This window comes from Pararge aegeria, chromosome 6 (assembly GCF_905163445.1).
Source record: "Pararge aegeria chromosome 6, ilParAegt1.1, whole genome shotgun sequence".
Taxonomy (NCBI): domain Eukaryota; kingdom Metazoa; phylum Arthropoda; class Insecta; order Lepidoptera; family Nymphalidae; genus Pararge; species Pararge aegeria.
Window position 1 is genome coordinate 16813172 of NC_053185.1, and position 23952 is coordinate 16837123.

Sequence of the window (23952 nt, forward strand, 5' to 3'; positions counted from 1 at the left end):
AATGTATTTTTGCGGATATAACTTTTGCTAAAGTAAATTCACAACGTTTATCTTCGCATAAATTTATCACAACTTTCGAAACTGTCTGCGATGGATATCGAAACGTTTTAAATCTTCATTATTTTAGGAATTACTCAGGTTTCTCCCGTTGAAGTCCGTTACGAATTGTTCTCGCTTCCACATTACGTAGGCGGCTTTAAATCAACCTAAACAATGCGGTTTGTAGTAAAAAATCTACAATCCGATGATATTGAGCCTCTTAAAGCATCGACCGTTAATCCTTTACTGATCCCAGGATAACAAGCATGTATTTTTTGCGACATGCTACCCGCTTCACGTCAAGGGCTCAGGAATGGAGATTGATTTATTTTTACAAACCACTCGATAGAATCTTGTTTGGTATTTATTTGTGATTTAGTTTATCATCAAATTGAATGATGCCAAATGCCAAAATCGTACGATTACAGGCCATCTTATTCAGTTCCGAATAGGTATGTCCGGTAAACTTTCGGTACAGTCGTCGAATAAATTCTACCTGTCTCCGAGGTAATTATGTCGTCGAGGATCAACCGTGGAAACAGGGGCTCTGTAGGTGGCCAAAAAACGCAACCTTCCTTTGTATGACAGTTGTCATAAGTCTTCGAATACATACATTACATAGAGTGTTTGTGATAAATTGTCTACATCTTACATCATTAAATCTTTTAATAGAGTAACAAGAAGAAAATTCTTGTTACCTACCTAGAGCTGGGTTTTAGCTACATCTGTTTTATAAATAAAATAATAAAAATTACATACCTGAACATCTCTCCTCGGTTGTGGCAGCCTCATAACAGGATGCGGCAAGGGGGTCGGCATGCGTGTAGGTGGCGGGATATAGGGCCTGGGGCCTGGAGGCGGGGGCGGGGGCCGGGGCACAGGTGGCCCCTGGGACCTCTGTAGCCTCGGCGGCCCTTGGAACACAGTGATTGCGGGCACGAGGGGTGTTGGACGAGCATGTCCCTGTGCCACAGGGATAGAGGGTCCTAGGGGCGACGGGCGCGGTCCCTGGTGTCCCTGCAATAAAAGATCATGATTTTTTGTGCTGTTAAGGCCTTTTGTGTCGAATCGATTCGTAATACTTTAAACTTTATTGATTTTATGGGGATTGGAAGTCAACGTTTTATTTTTTTAGTCTTTATTTTCTTTCTTAATCTTAAGATCCTATTTCTTATTAGTCTTTGTTAAACTTAAATTAATGCTGGCACGTTATAATTGCATTGGAACATTATCCTTATTTCTTATGAAATAGAAGACCTTGACCAGCTGTGGGACATTCATATAACTAGACTGATCAGAACCGCGGCTAGCTCCTGCTCTACAACAGAGAGGTACTTAAAGGCTAGAATGAGCTGCAGCCTACAAGGCATTAACTGATCGGAAGCTTTTTGGCGGATGTAACCAATCACGTACCTGTAGCACGGTGACGGCCGGCACGAGAGGCGGCGGGCGCCTCTCGCGTGCCTGCTCCACGAGTGCGAGGTGCTCGGAGGGTCGGATGAGCCGCGGAGGGAGGGTGCGAGGCCGCGGCTCGGGGCGCACGCTCGCGCGGGGCGGCGGTGCCGGCGGCGCCCGAGCCCGCCGACCCGACTCCGGCTCGTCCGTCATTGGCGCGCGCCAATCTGAGGACAATGGAACCGTTTATAAATTATTTGAACATGGTAATATTTTAGACTAGCTGTTACCCGCGACTTCGTATGCAAATATTTGGTATTTCATGAATCCCGGGGGAACCGTACCTTTTCCCCGGATAAAAAGCAGCCTATGTGTTAATCAAGGATATTCGTAATATTCCTTGATATATCTTGAACATTTAACTGACTTTATCTAAAACGAAATACTATTCCCAGATTGTCCTTGCTGGGTTTCGAACCCGAAGACTCATAAGACCGCAACGCTCACCACTGCGCCATGGACGTCGCCATTGTATATATTATACCTACCGTTAATAATAAAAATACAAAGCCGGGCAACCATGTGGCTCATTAGAACAACAATTGCTAGTGTCTAATAAAAAAAAAAAACATTAGCTACAGCAACAAATCCCGTTTCCCGTACATCAATCATTGCGGCCAGGGCACTTGACACACAATCGAGAATTGAAAAAAAAAGAGAGTAAGAAACACGTTTTACTCCTGACTTATGGTTCCGCATATAAAAAGAATAAAACTGCAATATATTTGACGGTGAAAGAAAAGTTTAAGTTGAAACACATTTCCCGGAAGAAATATACTAATAGATATATCGAAAAACTATATGTCGAAGCCGTGATAGCCTAGTGGTTATAGTTTTTAGCTTTCGGTCCAATACACCGCTCACGCTCGATGGATACAATGGGGAAACCAAGGACTCCGGGATTAAGTAAAATTTGACACTCCAACTGCAACTCCAATCCAAGCCCGTATGAGTTGGAGTTGCTGTTGGAGTGACGTTGAGAGTTCGGAGCAGTGTGGTAATTCTAATTAATATAATAAGTGAAAGAATTAAAAAAAACTTAACAAATCCTATAAAGAAACACTTTATTATAAACCATTGAAATAAACAGTAAGAAATAACATTTGAACGAATCCTTGGTAACTGCTTGACAAAATAATGCTGCATGCACAATCAATTTATATATATTCTGCTTATTTTTTTATTTATATTTATATATATATATATATATATACAGTTTGTATGTTTATTTATTTATTTTAGACAATGTATATTTATTAGTACCTACACTTTTAGCATTGCCGCGCTCTCTTGTCACAGATTATTGCATTCAAAGGTTGCCTATAAGAGATTGCTTGTAGCAATAAGGCCGCCTATGCGTGCCTACATGTTTTAATTGATTTCTTATTTATGTGGTGTTATCTGTATTATTTTATGTCTTGCGTGCAATAAAGTGTTCTTCTTCATACAACTTACAAAAACATAGACCTTTACCAAATTAACGATGAGGCTTTCTTTCCAGAGTTATTCAATTACAACCTCCAAGACACGACCACTGTATCTATTTTTTTTACACTATTCATCTAGTTCACTAAGTTTACGACATATGCATGTACTCACTAAACATTTGATAAGTGTCCAAGATAACAGCAACCATATATAAGGTTTATCTGTACTTCTAAATGGTATTTGTGGATCCCTAATAAACGAAGGGTCGCAACTATTGATTTGGACGTCAAGCGAAACAGCGATGCATCACGATAACCCCTCCAATCAATTTTAGATTGCCCACAGTTACGAAGCCGCTTAAAAAAAAACATTTATTTAATCCGTCTTATCGATAGAAAAGATACTGACAGCAGCGTCACCTACCGGGTCTCGGGTTATAGGTATACTTCAAACCCTCATAAAAAAAATACAGAAAAAAAATCAGAATATTTTACGTTTTATTTTGATACCTACCAATTAATTATACAATACGAAGTTTCAGGGGAGCGCGACCACAAACACCGTGACCCGAGATTTCATATAGTTGATATATGTTTATATATTCGTTATTTATTAACTTAATTTGGTACACAAGTATTTTAAAGAACCGCGAACTACTTATTAGAAACAGCGCCATCTATGTATACGTCGCGGAACTCGGTAGCAAACGGGCGCTCGTTGTACACTTTGCATGCTATATCGTAACCGGCGTCGCTGCGTCTGCACCGCTTCATGCGCCATAAACTTACAACCTTTGAAAATGAAAATGAAATATAACTTTCCTTGCAACGACCTCAGAATTCTCAGTTTATTGTTCTCTTGTATACCAAACTTAAGGCTAACCCCAGTTTACTTAGTTTGAAGACACGATTATTAAGTTCACTAACTTATGATAATAATAGTCGTTAGAGCCCACCGACCCGTATTGGAGCTGCGTGGTGGGTCTATGCTTTAAGCCATCGCTCCTATGTGAGAGGAAGCCTGATTGCTGGCTGATGATAATGATGACATAATTTTTTTTTTATTTCTTTCAGAATACAATAAGAGATAAACTACCAGAGAACTTTTTGTTCGAGCTCTTACAAATAAATGTAACATAAAGGCGCAATAGTTACGCATTGTTTTGCCACACTTCTATATTGACAGCACCACTAAAATGTCTTAGCGCATTAAAATACCGCGTAACTATTCCAACGTCCTAAATGTCTTAAAACTACCTCAATGTGGATCGGCTCCTGTTGGTTTTACTACGTCCATGACAGTTAGGCGCCTATTTATATCTTAAAGCTGGACAAATGCCTCTTAACCCTATCTTATTATCTAAGAGGCATTTGTCCAGCTTTAAGATAGAGAGTAGGCATCAACGTTCATCACTGCTCTATTTATATATATAAATATAAACATGACAGTCATGATAATCGATACTGGTAACTTATAATTCTCATTGGCAGGGGATGAACAATTTCAACTGACAGGGACTGTTTTCAAAATTTGTTAATAGAAAATCTCAATTTTTGAATGCTTATTAATTGAACATAAATACCTCTACACCAACGAAACAAAGTTTAAATTATGCCGTTGGTTCGGCAATGCGTCCCGATGAGCCATCTGTTGATGTTATTAATAACCCTTATACAATGGTAGGTAATAAAACGGCAGGAATAAGCATGGCGGTAGTACTTCCCGGACGAGATCTTTAAAGAAAAGCTTAACTACTACTACGCTCACTATAGAAGTGGCATGCACTTCATACAAGCACAAATCACTGCCTTCCCTATAATTTATGCAATTTCCCTGCTGTATGCATTACTTACTTTATTGCACAACCAAAAAAAATGGTTTACCAACGCCGGACTTAATGCTAGGGCTTTTTCTACCAGCTTATCTTCGGACGTTCGGTCAAAAAATTTTAGATTTTTAAATATATATACCTACAAGTAAAATACATAAAATTGTGTATACATATTTAAAAAATATACAATTTATAGACATACGTACATTTATATTCGAACGTGTATTCAATATTTAAAAAAAGGCCGTAAACTTTGTATATCTTTGGACGGTCAAACACTGTTTGTGCTAGCTCATTTTAGGATATAATGAGCTATCCTATGTTGTTTAACCAAGCAATAAAGGCGGGTTTTTGAATTCTACTAATATACGCTTCTTTTATTTCCCTTATGTGAAATCCCAAACAAGGTCTATAGCCTCACAAAAAGGGTTGAGTCACTCAGCGAGCGATGGAGAGAGCTCTGTTGGGAGTATCTCTGCGTAATCAAGTCGGCAATGAGGAGATCCGTAGAAGAACTAGAGTTAACGACATTGCCCAACAAATCGCGAAGTGAAGCTGAGCTGAAGTGTCCATGGGCAGGGAACAAAGCTCGGAGAACCGATGGAGGTTGGGACCTGGAATGGCACCACCACATGGCGGTAAACGCCTGCATCGTCGGCCCCCAACAAGGTAGCCAGACAACATCAAACGAGTCTCTGGGAGCCGTTGGATGTCTATGACCGCAAACAAAAGACCTATGTCCAGCAATAATGATGAACTAGTGGGCAAATAAAGGTTATTTATATAAATAAAAATAAACATTGCCTTCAAATAATTATAGATAAGTAGCTACCAATACTAGTTATTGCATGTTCTTTCAGCGAAATCTGCAATTCCTTTTAAAATCGCTTTGCTTGCATTTCCACGAACATGTTACCAGAGTTATTTCTATGCAAGTTATTATAACTCAGTAGGTAACGAGGTAAGTTTAATGGTCGCCTTTTATTCTTTTACTACCCGACTTATCGAGGGTTACCTTAGTAGACTAGTGATATATTTTGGATTTGTTAGTATAAAGTTTTATCTGATTCCTTCTATTAAGCAAAGAAATGAAATGGTCTAATTTTCGGCTCTTGTAAACAGAAGAGTTTACCTTTAATTAGCCCGTTTGTTTGGGTCTAGCCGGCTAGCAAAGTAATCAATTACGTGTTAATTAAACTTAACCGGGTCACAGCCTTGTCACCGTTTTTTGTGCTTCGATCACGCAGCAACGGGGCAAACAATTAACGTGTTCTTTTAACATAGTTTATGGGCCTGAGAATTACATGGGGTACCTATACTTCTTAAATCGGATAGTAAGTAGTGGGATAGTAATATGGTATAGTTGTGCAAATCGATTATAAATAAGTTAATAAATAAGTTTGACATTGATTTTCTGTACTATTTTCCTGAAAATAGTAGTTTTTCAGAAAAGTAGTTTTAAAATCAGGTCAATAGTTATTCGTAAACAGATCTCTTTAACTAAATTAAATTAACAACTCTAAATGTATTGCTTTCCTTGTCACAATTTTTGACGTAGAAAAGGATAACAATATTTTAAGACTTGCTAATTTATTTCATTTAGTTTAAAGATTTTTGTACAGCAAAATTGCCAGCATTGGCTAGTTGGGTCATCGGACCACGAAGCAATCATTTTTAAAGTTTTTTTTAACTACGTTAACATTTTCATGAAGAACAAGTAGTTAGATTTTGATGCATGTTTTTTTTAATTTTATACTGTGGTTTACACCAAGGGTTCGTTATCGTCGTAGATATTAAAATTAGCTTAACAACTAAGTAAACTTCGTTGCCTATGTTACTGTCTGACCCTGAAATACCGCTATGCAAAAATCATGTCGATCTCTTGCTCTGTGAAAAACAAGCCAAATATATCCCACGGCGATCGTATATTTCCAAGGGATGACTAGTAATATATGTACCGATACTCCATGTTATACCGGAACATTCTAGAATCTAGGATGTAAAGACCAAGGAGAAGAGACAAGTGGGTTTCAATGACGGGCAAGGCACTCAAAATTTCGCTCGCAATCAGCGCTTTGTGTAAATCGTTCGCGCTTATCAACAAATAAATTGTTAGTTACACGCATTTACTCGGTAAACATGGCGGAGTGTAAAAGATACAGTAAATAAAGGCTTTGTCTGAAGTGTTTATTGAAGTGAACCGGGTCTCGCAAGGTCTGCTCGTATTTGCCGTACCGTTCGTCTAAGGGATTTGCAATTGCGTTGTTAGGTGTTGGTACGAACGGCCTTGCTGCACGCTAGCTCTTGTTACTAACCTATCCAGTGTCCGCTATTGCATTGAATTTAGTGCCCGACCGCAAACCGATCTGCTAAAACCGGAAACGTTATCTACAGAGTTATTATAAACTTTCGGTTGATTTGGTTTCTTAAAATCGTGCTTAAACCGTTTATATTTCGGGATAAGTATCTTAATTCTCTTCATACAAATTTTCATACAGACCTGTATTGCATAGGTAGCGAAGTTTTTTTTACTTATCAAACGAAATGAGCCTGGTTAAAAGTAACGCAATATTAATTGAACCAATCTGGGTGAAACATATGATACTTAATACGAACGGTGAAAGTTCTCTTTTAAAAACAGACTCCAAAGGTACACTCCCGTAGAAATAAACGTGGCGTAACGTTGGAATACGTAGTGTTTTGCCACACTTCATCACCCTTCAAATGTAAGAACGTGACAAAACACTGCGTTACTAATCCGACGCTACGTTTATTAATAAGGGGGATGCCAAGGATTTGAGTTCAGATGCACTCTATTCCATTATTATAAGCACTAGTTTCATGTATCTGTTTCCACCTGGGGTCGCGTGCCTTGCCCCAAGCTCCTCCGCAATGATAGCCTGCAGATGCAATTTTCCTACAAATTGCACCTACTCCCATCTCTGTACGTGGGGTAATTGTGGGGGATATTTTCTCATTTCCTTTTATGAAAGAGATTGGTTTTATATCAATTGCACTACCGGTATTTTGTGCATGCTCCTCGCACATTGAAAGATTGAACTCTATAGAAATACGAGTATGTGATGAACATCAAAACTTTGACGTATTGCAACAAGAGATATTATCATGAGAAGGGTTTACGCTGCAGTCCACCACGCTGGCTAAGGGCGGATTGGTGGACTTGACACGCATTTTAGAACATTGTTAAGAGCTCTCGGGCATGATTGTTCCCCCCCCCCCCCCCTCCGTTAAGCTCAGCTGTCCTATGATCCCTACTCCTAAAGTTCTCAATGAAATCTACGTACATATTTGGTTTTTATATTGTTTCATGTGCTTAGATAAACTTAGAACTCTTACGTTGGCTTACGTCACGATTTTTAATTAAAAACCAGCTAAAGCTGTATCCCGCTTTAATGAGCAAAAAAATAGAATTAATCGCATCATAAACATCCCTCCAGATAACAGTTTCAAAGTAATCTGATATTCTAATCTAAAAAAATAACGCGCTTAGCTTAGGAGCTACCAGTAGGTTCCAGTGTGATATAAATATTAAAAAAAATATATAAAATGAAGAAAACATTGTAGACCTTGCTTATTTCTACAACATTTCTGTTACAAATAAATTGTACCGTTTATAAAGATAGTAGGTTTTCAATTACAAGCCCAATACCTTTCCAATAACACTGGAACCATTATCTGCTCCGCTTCACGAGAATAATGACTTTAGCATTTTCTATTAATTCTGTATCATGATGGTACAATTATAGCTACGCGAGTTATTATGTTACGTAGGTTTTATATTCAAGCTAGATGGAATTATAGAAATTTATCCGCACAGGAATTTACTCTGAAGTTTCCTTGGCGATATGTGAGTTTTCATTCAATATCCCTCAAATGGGTTCTAGTCTTTTCACAGCAAATTCGAATTTGGAACTTAAAATTAACACCGTTTGAAAAGAAAAATCTGACTACAAAAGCAAAAAGTATTATTTTAAAAGCAGGGTTATTTATTATCTGTTGGATTCTGCTGCTCTGTAGTTATATTGACGTATGGACGTTTCCATGATGTCGTCGAGCCCCAAGGAGCAAATCCTGGCGAAGCTTTGCGCTCAACGGGTGGGGACCCGTTGACGTTTTTAAAACCCAAATCCCGAGGTTGTGAAGCGAGGCGTGCCCGGCGGTTTTATCTGTTTTTGAACACAATGCACTTCATATAATAATGGCTGAATGAGGGTTCTGTATGTTCTTAATTCTATGCCGACAGACATGTCTGTAGTTCCCCTAAACAGTAGCAATCAGTATTCAAGTCACAGGTAATTATCAAGAACGAAGGCGCTCACACGCGAGGGTCGCGGCCCAAGGGAATTTACGAGACCACCCCGGAGGACATCTTAAAGGGCTGGGTGATTTACATAACTGCAAGCGTAAATTAGATTTATTCAAAACGTGTTATTAAGAAGGGCTTTATCTGTTTGTGGGCTGACTTTATATAATGGAATTGGGTTCCAAATAACCTGATCATAAGCTCCATACGCCACTTGTAAGGTTTTGACGTAAATGAATGGAATATGGGTTTCATACTTACGGGGAAAACGCCACAATAATAGCATAGTTGTGGGCCCGTAATACTTTTTAATTATCTCATTCTTTCTAGTTTGCCATATACTTAGCGAATTGAAATAAAAAACAAACTATTAAATTTGGTATCTAACGGTTAGGCTGCCTAATTATATACGTTGCTACGTGCTTGGTTTTATCTTTGCTGTACTTTTGTATGGTTTGCAATACAGGTAATTAGTAACTTCAATATTGCTACTTTATATTTTTCACGTCTTGTTCTTCTCCCTTCGCTTCGAAAGGGTAAATTATGACTTTACAAAGTACATTTCAGGCGTAGATACATATTAAAAAACAATAACCTCAAGAATATAACGATAAGTTCTGAACAAATTTAGTTCAATGCGACACATTGGAGAACTTCACAAATTGCGGTTCCACACAAAAAAGTTTGTACTGGTTTTATACATGTGCTACATCTTACATGTCCTGTATTAATATACCTACCTTCATAAATAATTTTTAATTTAATACATCTAAAGAACGCATAATATTTAGTTGTCACACGCGAGTTTTTTCCCCACACAACTGATGGTTTGATAAGCGCTGCAAAACATGCAAAGCGTCATTCTGTGCGACACGTTACGATAAGCCGCTCGCAGAATATTAATTGCTTTGTATTGTGACACGGTAACACAAAGCTAACCGGTCGTTTGTTAAAAAAAAAGTTTTTTGCTTGGGCTACTGATTTGCAGCCCCGCTGTTCGACTTACACCTAGGAGGCTTGGAGCCCCTAGACCACCGAAGAGATTTTAGCTCCCTTTGTGCGTTCTATCGTCTTTATAACGGAGAGTGTTCTAACGAGTTGTTTTCATTATTAGGCACCTTGCTTGATTTATGACATACATCTATCTATAACCAGCTGTCTTGTAAGCGGTTTTTTAGTTTTCATGAATCCTGCGGGAACCGTAAATTTTCCCCAGATAAGAGCAGCCTTTGTGTTAATCCAGGGTATAATCTATCTTCATTCCAAAATTCAGTCAAATAAGTTCAGTAGTTTTTGTGTGAAAGAGTAACAAATATCCATCCATCCATCCTATTCGCTTTTCAATTTTCGCAGTTATAATATTAGTAGGATGTAAAATGAAGTTAGCATTATTACCTATAGAAATCTGCAGTTAGGCTAGGTGTAAATAAGTAAGATCTAAAAATTCACTAACGTTCGTATGTATTGTAGTTTTCATACATTATATTATAATGTCAAACTATTTCCATTTGACGAAAGAAATCTTTAAGAATTATTTTCTTACGACCTTTAGTCTATATTTTAAGACCGGTTGACAACCGCTTGAATATAATACATAGTGGTTATTAATTATCAAGAACAATCTTTACTCTAAGCACCGTATGGATCGCGTGCCAGACTTCTAATCTCTCTCGAGGTAATAGAATAATAATAACCGATAAACATGACACTAATACTGTTAAAAACATATCCGAATGTACCGTTGACTAGCAGCGAATATCTAGGAGCATATTATTTCAATCACAAAAGCCAGTAGATCGTATCATTTAAAACCATAAGCCTATTTATGAACGTGTTCCCAATAGATATCGTTGTAGCACAACAGTATACTTCGTCCATAATACTATTGCCTACTTGACACTCAGGTTTAGTGTCGTTCACATCACATCATACCCATTCCCGATACGATTTCATATTAACGATACAAATCTGCCATCGCAATTTAAAATCGCTGTTCAATTCATGTATCGATTTTATTTCAATGAATATGTGGTTTTAAATTTTTATAATTTTTTAAAACATAATAAAAAAGTAAAAACACTAATAAAAAATTATAAAAATATAATAAAGCAATGTGTCATCTCTTGTTTCAAACGTGTCTCATTGTAATATGGACCTTTGAAAAAGTAGATAGAAACTGCAACGTTTTACTAGATGACGCTACAGTCGCTATAAGACTGATGTGAAAGGCATATACTAATTGGTGAAAGCGCTCAGGCCGCGATTGCCCGAGAGTTGCAGGTTCAAATCCTGTCGGTTCCGAAATTTTTTATATGTATTTTAACTTTATAAAATGTGGTTTTAAGGTGGTGAAGTCGAAAGAGTTGGATGAGTAACGTTGATATGGTGATAACCTAACCTTAGTGACCGACACTGTTCCGCCGTGCCTCGGAAAACACTTCAAATAATCAGGTCACTCATACCTGTTAACCTTTGACTGCCAACTCGCATTGGAGCTAAGTGTTGCTCTACTCTCGACAATGAAACAAGAAGCTGGTACCCAGCAGTTGCTGGATGATAATGATTTATATATTCAAGACAAGTACTATATAGAAAGCAAACTTTACATTACGCGAAAAGCTTTTCTAGTTGTCTCCATAATTAAAATAGCGGATATAAGTGAACACAAAACTGTCAAGAAAAATGTTGACAGTTGTGTATAGCACGATACGCGTGGTCGCGTGCCAATGTCAAATAGAGATCAGTAGGATAGAACGAGTATAGACGTTATTTCTGATACAGGGCTTTAAGGTCTGAATGGAGAAGTGTAACACATAAAGCATTTAACGGTAGCGTTAACGACGCCTTTGTTGCATGATCTAGATGACCCCTGTGATTGTAAACCAGACTTACGGACGTAGATGGATCATTCTGATGCAGATAAAACTGTGGCAAAGTGATAATGCAACGTTTCACGTAGTTGTTAAGTGTAAAGATTTATTGATATGATATTTTTAAAGTGCGAAAGATAAAAAGTGAAAATGATTTCGAAACGTCTCCACGTTTCGAAATCATTTTCGAAACGTGGACAAACGTGACTGACGTGACAGACATCTTGACAAACGTGGAAAAAAATATCGAACGTTGTAAGATAAAAATATACTATATTGTATATTCATAAAACTCATATAAAAACAGTTACTGTACGAGTTTTAACGGTTCTGTCGTATTGCAAAAATGTTAGTTATTTTCGAATATAACTTGGTTACAAAAGCTAGTTGCGAACAATTTCTAGTAAGATAAGATAGAGTTAGTAGAGACTTGCAACATAATGATAGACAGTGGGGTAAAATTAGTGACTTCAATATTATCGGAGAATAAACTAAATAAAAATAATGATAAACTTCGGAGTAATAAAATTATAAGATGCAGTAAAATTAAAAACAGCTTTTATACTTTTAAAGTTAATAAGAGTATACCATCGGCAATACAGAAAGAGAGTAAGCCTGAGTGCAAACATCTGGTGATTGAAATTTCCAAATACTCTACCCCAGCACGGCTGCCTGAAGGTACGAATATCAGACACAGTAATAAACTCAAATATGTTTCCACTGAATGGCTTGCAGTTATAGGGCAGTCTAAGAAATAAGAGTACGCGGCAAATTACGCAAGAGATGGTCGCATTCCTAGTAAATGTACAAGAAAAGCAAGCAAAGTACAGCGAAATTTTCAAACAAGCTACTGACCCCAAATAGCAACCTACTAAGAAAAAAAACACAGGTGCGGAGTGTAATTTTAATTTAAGAAATAGACTAGACAGTCATTGGCTGCTCTATCAACCTATGGTTAGTTTTAATTTAGCTGAAATCACGTATTCTTTGTTTGTCCGATGGGAGTCTAAGACACTAACGTAGTAACTATGAGCAAGACTTCAAGGCACTGCAAAATGGTCATGTGTTCTGCAACCTGGTTATCATTGGCAGTGATCATTAACAAGCGATAAAAATGCCGCCACATTATATAATTTTGTCTGGTGGGAGGCTTCGACCAGGGCTAGTTATAACCATACCGACAAAGACGTACCGCTAAGCGATTTATTCTTTCAACAATATTACAATGTACAAGGTACAATGTTGCGTAGAAACCGATGAGGAGTACGGGTTAATATTACTGCTACAACAGGATATCCCCTTATTATCTTAGACTGCATAATCATTTAACAGCGGGTGATCAAGGGCTAACTTGTAGTGGAATAAAAAAAGGTATTCAGTTGTGAGATAGTTAAGAGACATTCAGCAAATCTACTGATATTTGCGCTCAGTCTTAAAGTCACGAGAGAGCATCTCGCGGATCCCTGCGATGGTGTGAATGCCGTGCAGATAGGATCGCTGTCAACCGATGCCTCCGTAGATAGGAGCTAGCACGAGCATGAACCGGAAATTAAATACCTAATCTTTAAACCATATACAGATGTGCCAACATGTCGATTGGCAGTGTTTCAATGAAATAATAATGATAATTTTGTTAGTTTTTGCAGCTATGGGTCTTATAAGAAGGCGATGGAGAGATATATCCTTGGAGTATCTCAACGGGATCAAATTAGGAATTAGGAGATTTTTAGAAGTACCAGAGTAAGCGACATAGCTCAAAGAGTTGCGAAGCTAAAATGGCAGTGAGCAGAGCACAAGCTCTGAGATCCGATGGACGTTGGGTTACCAATATTCTGGAATGGCGACCTCGACTGGTAAACGTAGCGAGGTGGACGATAACACCAAGCACGTCGTAGGGAGACGCTAGACTCAAGCGACACAAGGCCCATTGTATTTGGAACTCCCTACAAAAGATCTATGTTCAGCAGTGGCCATCCATTGATTAACATGATGATGATGTTGATGTTCAAAAACATAGTATTTTTAAATTAAGCAGTGAATTCCAAACCAATAACTGATCCCTTCTCAGATTAAAAGCCAAAATTTAAGTTAAAATGTAAGATTTTTTAATACCATGCACCAATATTATAAAACTATTAATTTTATTTTATAAAATTCAAAACTCCCTGCGACTGGATTAAAATCAAGGAGACGGGGCTACCGACGTTGGGAGCTTTCGACGTGATATTTCGGTACGTGTTCGTAACTCCAACACCTTCGGATCTCATCAATCATCAAACCTATGTGCCTTGCCCCTTGACATTGAAAATTCATAACTTGTAATAAAACCATAATTCACAATTTTAAGTGAAAGGCAAAACAGTTATCAAAGTTGTTATTTCAGACTATTAAATACGAGAATAAAAAATGCGAATGTTACTGAAAATTTCCGTTCTGTTTCTGCTAGAATGTTCAGATGTTTAAAGAATTAAATATCTAATGTGGTTTTTGTTTTTGGGAAGAAGATATCTCATTCCTACTCTTTTTAATAAATAACTATTTATGTTATTACGATTTATATATAAATAAAATAAATAAACTTTCACAGGAAGATTAAACAATCATATTGTGCTCAGTGATGAAAAGGACGTTCTTAAAACAGATTAAGGTCGATGAAAACTGGATACTAAGTTACAGCTTTTATGCCTGCAATTTTGAACCATTAAGCAACATGAGTAGAAGTGGATATGGCATAGTATGAGAAAATTGCGATTCAACAAAAATTTTGAGAACAATATGGGGAATGCCTACGTCTCTGTGATGCTACATTACGTATACGTAAATTTTGATGGCTATTTCTTCTCAAGCAGGTGCTCTGATTAATTTATCGTTACAGATCTCCTTTTCTGTTCTATTGTAATCAGTGCAATTTACAACACTGGTTGCCATTAGAAGTATTGGCCATGTGGTCCGGTACTTTGGCAAAAAGGAACATTGCGTATAACCATACCTCTTCGAAAGGAAGAGCTGGCCTTTTATTCTGACCACTCGGCAATATACACGTTGTAACCATTGAAGCGGTAAAAGCTAGATTCGGTTTGCGATTGCGTCGGAGGCGAGGAATCGAACGCCTTTCTCTCGAGTGCTAACAAATAAGCCGGGATGGAACAGACGTGATTTATTTATTCAAATCCGATGCACTTTGATGCCAGTCACGTCCCCCTTTTGATTTGTATTTGAGGCACGAGCGAAGGTGTTGCTGATTTCTGATCTGCTTGCATCAAAGTGGTAATAGAATTCAATAGTGTAGCTCATTAGCTATCGGTTATGTGTAACAAAAAGTATCAAGAAAATGTCTTAGTTATTGCGAAAATATAAAATAGATCGGATGTATGTAGTCCATGAGCAAAAGGAAATACGGCAAATCTGAATATCGAAACGACTTAAAAAGATTGATATCGGAACGCTGAATCGCTAGTCGTCTTTATCTAAAGGGTGGAAACTAGATAAGACCGAAGCTTTCCCATTTAAATTAACGATTCCCAAATTGCATCTGTGATGGATGGAGAGAATGTAAAGTCATGAGTATTTCGGAAATTCCTAAATAAAATATGGCCATATCGCAAAACAAAGATTTAAATTTAACCCGACGTGATGATCGATCCCATACAAATTAGTGGTCAGCTTAAAAAATAATGACTAGCAAACCAAAAGGATGATCTTCTCTGGAGAAGAAGCACTGCATGAGGCACTTATGTGACGGCCGACTGGCGCAGTGGGCAGCAACCCTGCTTTCTGAGTCCAAGGCCGTTAGTTCGATTCCCACAACTGGAAAATGTTTGTGTGATGAACGTGATTGTTTTTCAGGGTCTGGGTATTTATCTGTATATTATAAGTATTTATATGTATTATATTCATAAAGATATTCAACAGCTATCTTAGTACCCATAACACAAGCTACGCTTACTTTGGGGCTAGATGGTGATGTGTGTATTGTCGTAGTATATTTTATTTATTATTATTTATTACTTATTATTACTTAACCTTAACTTATAGACACATACATGAAGGATTTATACAAAAGCATATCAACCCAAGTAAAACCTTTATATCAACGATGATTGCAGTTACTGCAAAAAAGCTTTAGTACTTCAAATGAACTACAGGTACAATGTTTTATCTTAAGAAACATTGTGTGCACAGAAAATGAGCACAATCACAGCTTACTCAAAGCGCTGTCTGTCCAATTGTACACGTTCGTTAGGTTCATAATTTTGCAAGCGAACCCCATTTCGTATCCCATTATCGGCTCCACTGACACCATTGCTAAACAACACTTTAGGCACTGGCAAAGCGAGGTATTTGATGAGCGTTGCGTTTCAATGATTGCTCAAAGCTGAGTCACGACCGAGGATAATTTGCGAGTTTTGGCATTTATTCCAAAACCATTGAAATTTGAAATAAACTATAGATTAAGCAGAATATTTAGAATGCAATAATATATTTGTAAAACTTTAATTGAAAAACATAAACTAATTTTGAACTTCTAAAATATGTTATAACACTAAATCAGAACAGTATAACTTTTCGACACAACTTTTGTGGTGTGAGACCTAAGATCTTAAAATATGTAATAACATTGTTCAAAAAGTTAAGTTGTTAATTTAATAAGCAAAGCAATTGGTTTCACCAGGTCAATAATGGAAGGAGAAAAAAAGCAATGGACACTCCATTGCTTTTTCTTTTATCTCAAATGTATCAAGAGTCAAGGGTTAAAAGAAAGCTTCGTCCACCTTTAGTAAATAAACATTATAATTATACCAAATGATCCCCGGTTGGTTTAGCTGGTTTTAATTCAGTCTCATGTGATTTATTGAGAAAGTTCAAATTTAACGTTCGCGTGAAAAGTAGGTATATAAAAACTTTATTGTATAGAATTGCAAGTTTTATATTTAGAAAATTGACAATCCATCTACTAACTTTATAATATAAAGAATGAAACGATACCAAGCACCATTGAATGACATAAGCTTTACTAAAAATCATGATCTTGAATATGAGAATAGAAACCTATTAAAAACATGATTCATGAACTAATAACTATTACGACTTTATTTCTAAATACTGAATAGTAACACGCTACGTAGAGCATGTAATGAACAAAGAAAATTTAAATATCTGAGAAATGAGACATCGTCAGGTTCAAAGAAATCTTTTTGTTATATCTACCTATATTTCGTAGAAGTTAATTTACGATGAAATGGATATATAACGCACCAATAACATAGTATGCAAATCTTTTATGCAAAGTCTTATATTATATTCAAAGATATAATAATCTGTGGGGGCGCTCAGACGCTCAAACAGTGTGAGAGTCATAAAAATATGATATTATTGGCTGTGTGCGACCAAATTTGAAAAATATATCTAACGAAATGTTAGCGCCCATGTACCGTTTAATTATTATTTTAATTAGGAAATTAAAAAAAAAACTTGTAATAAAATTTACTTCTTAGTTAGTTCTTTTGTAAGAATTTGTATCCTTACATTCTCAGGAGTGTTCTTCAACTCCTAAAACAGTGGTTTGAACTACTAGTGGTTTAAAATTGAAAATCGTGTCATTCAAAAAAAATAATGCTGATGTTGCAAAAAAAATGAGCATGCACAAAACGACAATGCAATAAAACAGCACACTTTAAAATTAGGCGTTTCTGCTTAATTACAGTAAGGTTGGCAGAAAAATATCAGCTTGCGAATGGCCGTTATTTACAATTACGTCGGTTTTCCAAAAGCAGTCTTTTGTTGAAATTATCCCGACACAAATGCCCTATTAAGTGATTAGGACGATCGCAGCGGTTCACGAGGCTTCAGTTTACACAAGGAACGGAAGGGTTGCATTTTAATTCCGTTGTCAGGTCACCCTTTGTGCATTTTGATGTAATTTGACGTTGCAGGGGCTGATGTTTATATAGTTAGAGCAAATATTGATCTGAAACAGGTTTGCGCATGTAAAAGTGCACGCAAAACGGATATGTGAAAGTAAGCAAGCTAATTTTGACTAGCGTTTTTTCTACGAAGAGAACATGCAGTTAAAGTGACTGTCGCCAAAGAAAAAAAAAACAAATAAACTTACTAATATCAGCAAGAAAATGAAATTTAAATAATATGGATGCCATACATAAGATACTTTTGTTCACATAATAGGTATACGAGACGTGTATAAGTAAAGTAATAAAATCATATTTAACTTCTTGACACAAATTGCAAAGATATTCGCTAAATCTTTGAAAATGTTCTAGTTCTTATATTATGGCAAGTCAAGATTTCCTATCAGAGCATAAAGAATAATATCATTACTCCTATTAAAACAAGTCCTTTTTCGGGATTGGTTAGTTCGTAGTTATACTTATTGTAGTCATGTTTTAATAACTTTCTAGCATTTATGATAAATCTGCAGTAGTTATCGATCGATGACCTCTATGTTGTGGTAACGTTAGAAACAAAGGAATCCTGACATCCCTAATATTTTTGTATATATATTTGATTCTGCCCGCGACTTCGTCGGCGTGGATTTCAGAATTGGGTCTAAAGCTTCGCTACGTTAACAATTTTTAATCCTACGGGAAAATTTTGAGAGATCGGTATAGAAGTGCACGTCCTTTTCCACAGCATAGGTGTCATGCATACCAAATTTCAAACCTGTCTGCTCGCGACTTAACTCGTAAACAATTTTCAATTTTCCCTCTTGAACCACTCAAGGAATCGGGATAAAAGGTAGCTTATGTTTTTTTCCATGTCATGGCTACATGCATGCCAAATTTCATCGAAATCTGTTCATCCGTTGCGTTTTTGAGTAACAGACATCCACACTTTCTCGTTTATAATATTAGTAGGATTTTTTTTTACAAATAGGAAAGTATGTTATTTGTAGAATTCTTAGTTACCGCTGCGGTACAGAAAAGCATAATGCAAAGAAACTGAATATATATATAACAAATACTTGTAAAAGATTGTGTTTTTCAATAAATAGCTTTCAGTACAAAATAAGCAGTCTTCAAATTTGTAAGTAACAACAGCATATTCCTTCTAGCTTATCACTAAGCTATATTTGTCTATGACATCTATGGTATCTTAGTCGCACCGTAATCCACCGTTAGCCCACAGAAGCTGACTCGCGAAACAATTATCTTACTAATGTTGCACAAACGGGATATTTCTGTCTACTGCCATATACAGCGGCCATTTATGCAAGATATTGAGACATTAGCGTCTCATTTGGTTATGAATTTTACATCTAAACATAAAATTACTAAAACTCAAAATTCGAAAGCTTATCTACGTGGACTGTTACTTCTATTTCATAGCTTAAGAATATTCTTATATAGGGCCTTACAATTATTTGTACGTGTAATAACGTCGGATAAGTTACTTACGGAGTTTTGTCACGCTCTGAAATTTGAAAAGTGCTTCTAGTTGAAAGGATTGATAACCAACGTATAATAGTCCACTGCTGGACCAAAGTCCTCTTTCAACAGGAGGAGAAGGATCGTAGACAGCAGATGACAGTAGTAGCTCACAGGACACTGATACCCGTTCTCTGTTATATATTTCCTTAGTCGCTTCGTACGACACCCGCGGTAAGAGGACAACTGTGTTCTTCTTTTTTTTTTTTTAATAAATAATAGATAAATATACTACGATTATACACACATCGCCATCTATTAAGCATATACATAAAACCACCTCATTCCAATGTTCATTGTGATACGTATAGATCCACAATATTTGGATTAAATCCTGTTTAGAATCGAAAAGTACCATGCACTAGACGAATAAATAAACAAAGAGAATGTCGGAAGTTTTATTTTCTTTCTACCCTCATCAAAAATTTAAATTCAAATTCAAAAATATTTTATTCATGTAGACTTTAGTATAGGCACTTTTGAAGCGTTCATACATTTAACAGGTTACACTAAAGTTTGTGATGGTGATAACTGCATTCTTTAAATTAAAACTAAAGCTAGGAGGGTTCCGACGCGCCCTGGTCTAAGAAGAGCCCACAACAAACTTAGCCAGGTTTTTTTTTTGTTATCACCATCTCACAGTCTAGTTAATGTTGAGCTATGAAGTTAGAGCAATTCATACCCAAGCTTTTTTATCATACATGTAATTCTTAATATTATAATATAATTTTTCTATAGGCTTATGTTTTATATAAACTTTGAACTTATTGAGAGACATCTCAAGAATTTCATCTGGTAGTTTGTTATAAAAAGATATACCCTTAAATGAATTACTAATTTTATGCAGCCTAGTAAACTGCACTACAAGTTTATTTTTACTTCTAAAATTAATGTTGTTACAGTCCACTTTCTTTCAAAATTTTTATTTTACTTCGCGGATAGGTACCCTATACCAACTATACCGGATATCTAAATCGCTTGACAGGAGGTATATGTCAATGGCGTAACTGAAGCCTCCCAACAGAATAGACCACAGAAAATTCAGAAATTAAAAATTCCCAAATATTGTCAAAAAGAATTTTGTAAAATTGTTTCTTTTTTCGATATAAATAATTCTTAATAGATTTTTGATACACCATTTTCAACTCTAGCTCTAACGACCTAAAATAAGAAATGGTTTAATTATAGAACAACATTTAAAAACTGGTTACTGTTCTTTTCTCTGTGTACATTAAAATCGTATTCATTAATTAAGAACACAGTTACTAATAAAAGTATTAATTTTCTTCGAACTTAATAACATGTAAACACGATTTCTACCAACGATAACCTCCACAACATTTAACTTGTATTACCGATTGCTCATAGGAGCGGTAAATCAGTTTATAAATGACTTAACAAGAATAATTAACTATCGTCTAACAAGCCTCTCACTGTGTAGTTGATTGTATCGGCATTTATTTAATTCCGTCGTATGCCGTCTTTCATCAGTCTTTCATCGCAGATTCAGACTAGATTAAAATATGTTAAAAACAAACAGTCTTTTACGTCTTATCGTAAAATAAACGAAACTAGCCTTTACCGTATTCGCGTTCAATTTAAAAAAAAGTTACCTATAGGGTTATAACGTCATTCATACATATATTAAAATCGTAGACTAACCGTGTAAAAATATAAACGTAATTGTCTGTTTGTCTGTTCGTTTGGGCTTGGTTTCGCAAACAGTCGTATTTTTTTACCAAAACAACTCGTTACAATATTTTTGACTATATGCAGAATAATGTCTATAATATTGACGTGTGTGCGGACAGCAGTGACCTCTGTTAAAGTATAGTATAAACTCAATAGAGGTCAGTGGCGGGCAGCCATAATCGAGATCGATTAATTCAAATAACTAAGTTCGATCTGCGAGTACCATTATCACAGAACCGGTGTTCGGGGGTGGATTTAGCAAGTCCCGCGAGTGGGTGTCGTAATACCGCTTGCGAATGAATGATAACAGCATTATAATGTAATGCCATTTTATAATGTTTGCAACTCCTCATTCAAATGTTGGAGAGATTTAATGCCGCATTCACGGTGGATTTCATTCATCATGATAGCTGTCAAGTAAATCTTTAAGATCCTTTCTGATGTTACGTCATTTTTACATGTAACGAATTTATCTACATGCAATGCTGCCACGTTTATAAATATCAACTTAAATGTAACAAGCGGTTTCCTGCGACTTTGTTCGCGTAAAACCTTAAGTGGTTTACTACCTACCAAACTACTAGCTTTTTGTGACAGAGCTCGTTCGGGGTAGTACTACCGCCACACCTATTTTTGCCGCTAAGCAGCATTGTTGCAATGCTGTGTTCCGGTCTGAAGGGCGTGGTTGCCGGTGTAATTACAGGCAAATGTGGCTTAACACCTACGGCTTAGGTTGGTGGACACAGGGCAATACGTTGCAGGACGAGTTCCTTGCATGCCCTGCGATGTATTACCTTGTTTATAGGCCAAGGTTTTCCAGTAACCTTAAATTGTTATAGGTCAGATGTGCAGTGGCGTGCATAGAGGGTATTCACAGGGTATGCAGATGATATAAAATGAAGAAAATATTTAGTACGAGTCAATAAAAACTTAAGGAAAGACATTGTAAGAGTTATAAAAAGCCTACCCTCAAGTATTTAGAACTCTTACTGGATATTTTCCATTTTATATCATGTGCATGCCCTGTACATACCCTCTATGCACGCCACTGCAGATGGGCTATCACACCTTTAGCAATTTAAATATGTTTTAAAAAGAAACTTGTGCATCTTCTTTCGAAAAGCACCGTATGGTCGTGTCGTACTGATGATGGAGACCATGGATGACCACTGGAACTTTGCAATAATTTGTATTGCACGGGTTGCGCTTCGATTATGGTATATATGACTGCTAAGCAATTCATGCTCGTCAAAATACGAAAACTGATGGTGAAGTGGGAGAACTCCTAAAAAATTAGCTCCCTGGCCTTGGGAAAAGCAATATCTGATAAAGGTTTATAAGAAGCTGAGATTTGGCTAATATAACATAGATAATTGCAAAAAAAAACTACTCACTTGAAAGCATCAAAATAAAATGTAGTGGTAGAAATTTAATAGGTACTTGCCTTGTAAATAGCAATAGCATAGTACTTTATAGGTTCTATAAACTTAGTAATCTTACGTTTTACAAAGTCGATTTTTTTGCTATATTTTTTTTGATTGAGATAAGAACATCTCTTATCTTAAAAACGCATTGTTATTTGTAGCTTGGCGGGACGCTTGGTCGCAGCTCGATACCAGTCTACCGGTTAACTCGTACAACGAAGCGTTGTTATTTGTTGCTTGGTGGGACGCTTCGGTCGCTGCACGATACCGCTCTACCGGTTGTGTCGTACATCAAAGCGGTATAGCGTGGAACAATGCCGTAAAAAAACTATCATAGTCACTCCTGACACCTTAGCGTTCATTGTCAGGTATTTACTGTTCGTGTATTTAGCCGGCAACGTCGGAAAATATTAAAGGTGTATATTCTGGGCATAAAATTGTATAATATAACTTGGTGAATTATACACGACGCCCACACTCTGGGTTCCAAGGACTGGAATGAATCATACAGAGTTAAGAACATTAAATGCACTTGTACGTGATGCGTTGAGGAGTTAAACTGACTGGAAGTGACATATCGAGCTATTACCACCAACTAAGCGTAACCAACGTAAAACAATTTTACGTTCTTAAGTTTTAAAATATTATTTCAGATAGATGTGTTCTCAAATTGAAGTTCATTTTTAGTTAAATATCAAAATTATACAATTAATATAAATACCAAATATAGTCGAATGGCGTCTTACATTAATTTAAGTCTAAATTAACAACTTACTCCTAAGTGCATTATGTTAAAATTGAGTGTTGCAAATTGCAGGAAAAAATGAGATTTTTAAAATTTCAATTTAAGATTTAGTTGTATTTTTCCTCCACTATACACTTTTAATGCGTGTATGCTGTTAAATTAATTAATGTGAATTTAATATTTTAACATCATACATATATTAAAATTTAACAGCACATTTATATGTAAAAATATCCAAATAAACTTTTTCTCCTGTTAAGCTCGATATTACATTCTGCATAATGATATATTATGCCTATTTGTTTTCATTATATATAACAACTTATTACATTGTTATGTTTGAAATGGTTGCTAGTAATACTACATGAGTGAGTCGTCTCTAAGTAAAAATAAGTTCTGTTATATATATATTTAGATTAGACCGCCGACTGGCGCAGTGGGCAGCGACCCTGCTTTCTGAGTCCATGGCCGTGGGTTCGATTCCCACAACTGGAACATGTTTGTGTGACGAACATTAATTTTTTTTCAGTGTCTGGGTGTTTATCTGTATATTATAAGTATTTATGTATATTATTCATAAAAATATTCATCAGTCATCTTAGTTCCCATAACACAAGCTACGCTTACTTTGGGGCTAGATGGCGATGAGTGTATTGTCGTAGTATATTTATTTATTTATATATCGAGTCAATTCCAGTAAGT

The 23952-nt window shown here is 36.4% G+C and overlaps 1 protein-coding gene across 10 annotated transcripts in view; it reads right to left on the reverse strand.

The window, feature by feature from the left end:
• Window positions 1-23952, reverse strand: part of LOC120624456 (rho GTPase-activating protein 23) — a 497253-nt gene that overhangs the window by 393377 nt on the left and 79924 nt on the right. For all 10 annotated transcript variants that reach the window (XM_039891015.1, XM_039891008.1, XM_039891011.1 and 7 more), the window contains 2 exons: window positions 1453-1661; window positions 799-1056 (listed from right to left, as the gene is read on the reverse strand). In XM_039891015.1, coding sequence (XP_039746949.1) covers window positions 799-1056; window positions 1453-1647 — 453 coding nt within the window. In that variant the 5' untranslated portion in view covers window positions 1648-1661. The remainder of the gene's footprint in view (window positions 1-798; window positions 1057-1452; window positions 1662-23952) is intronic.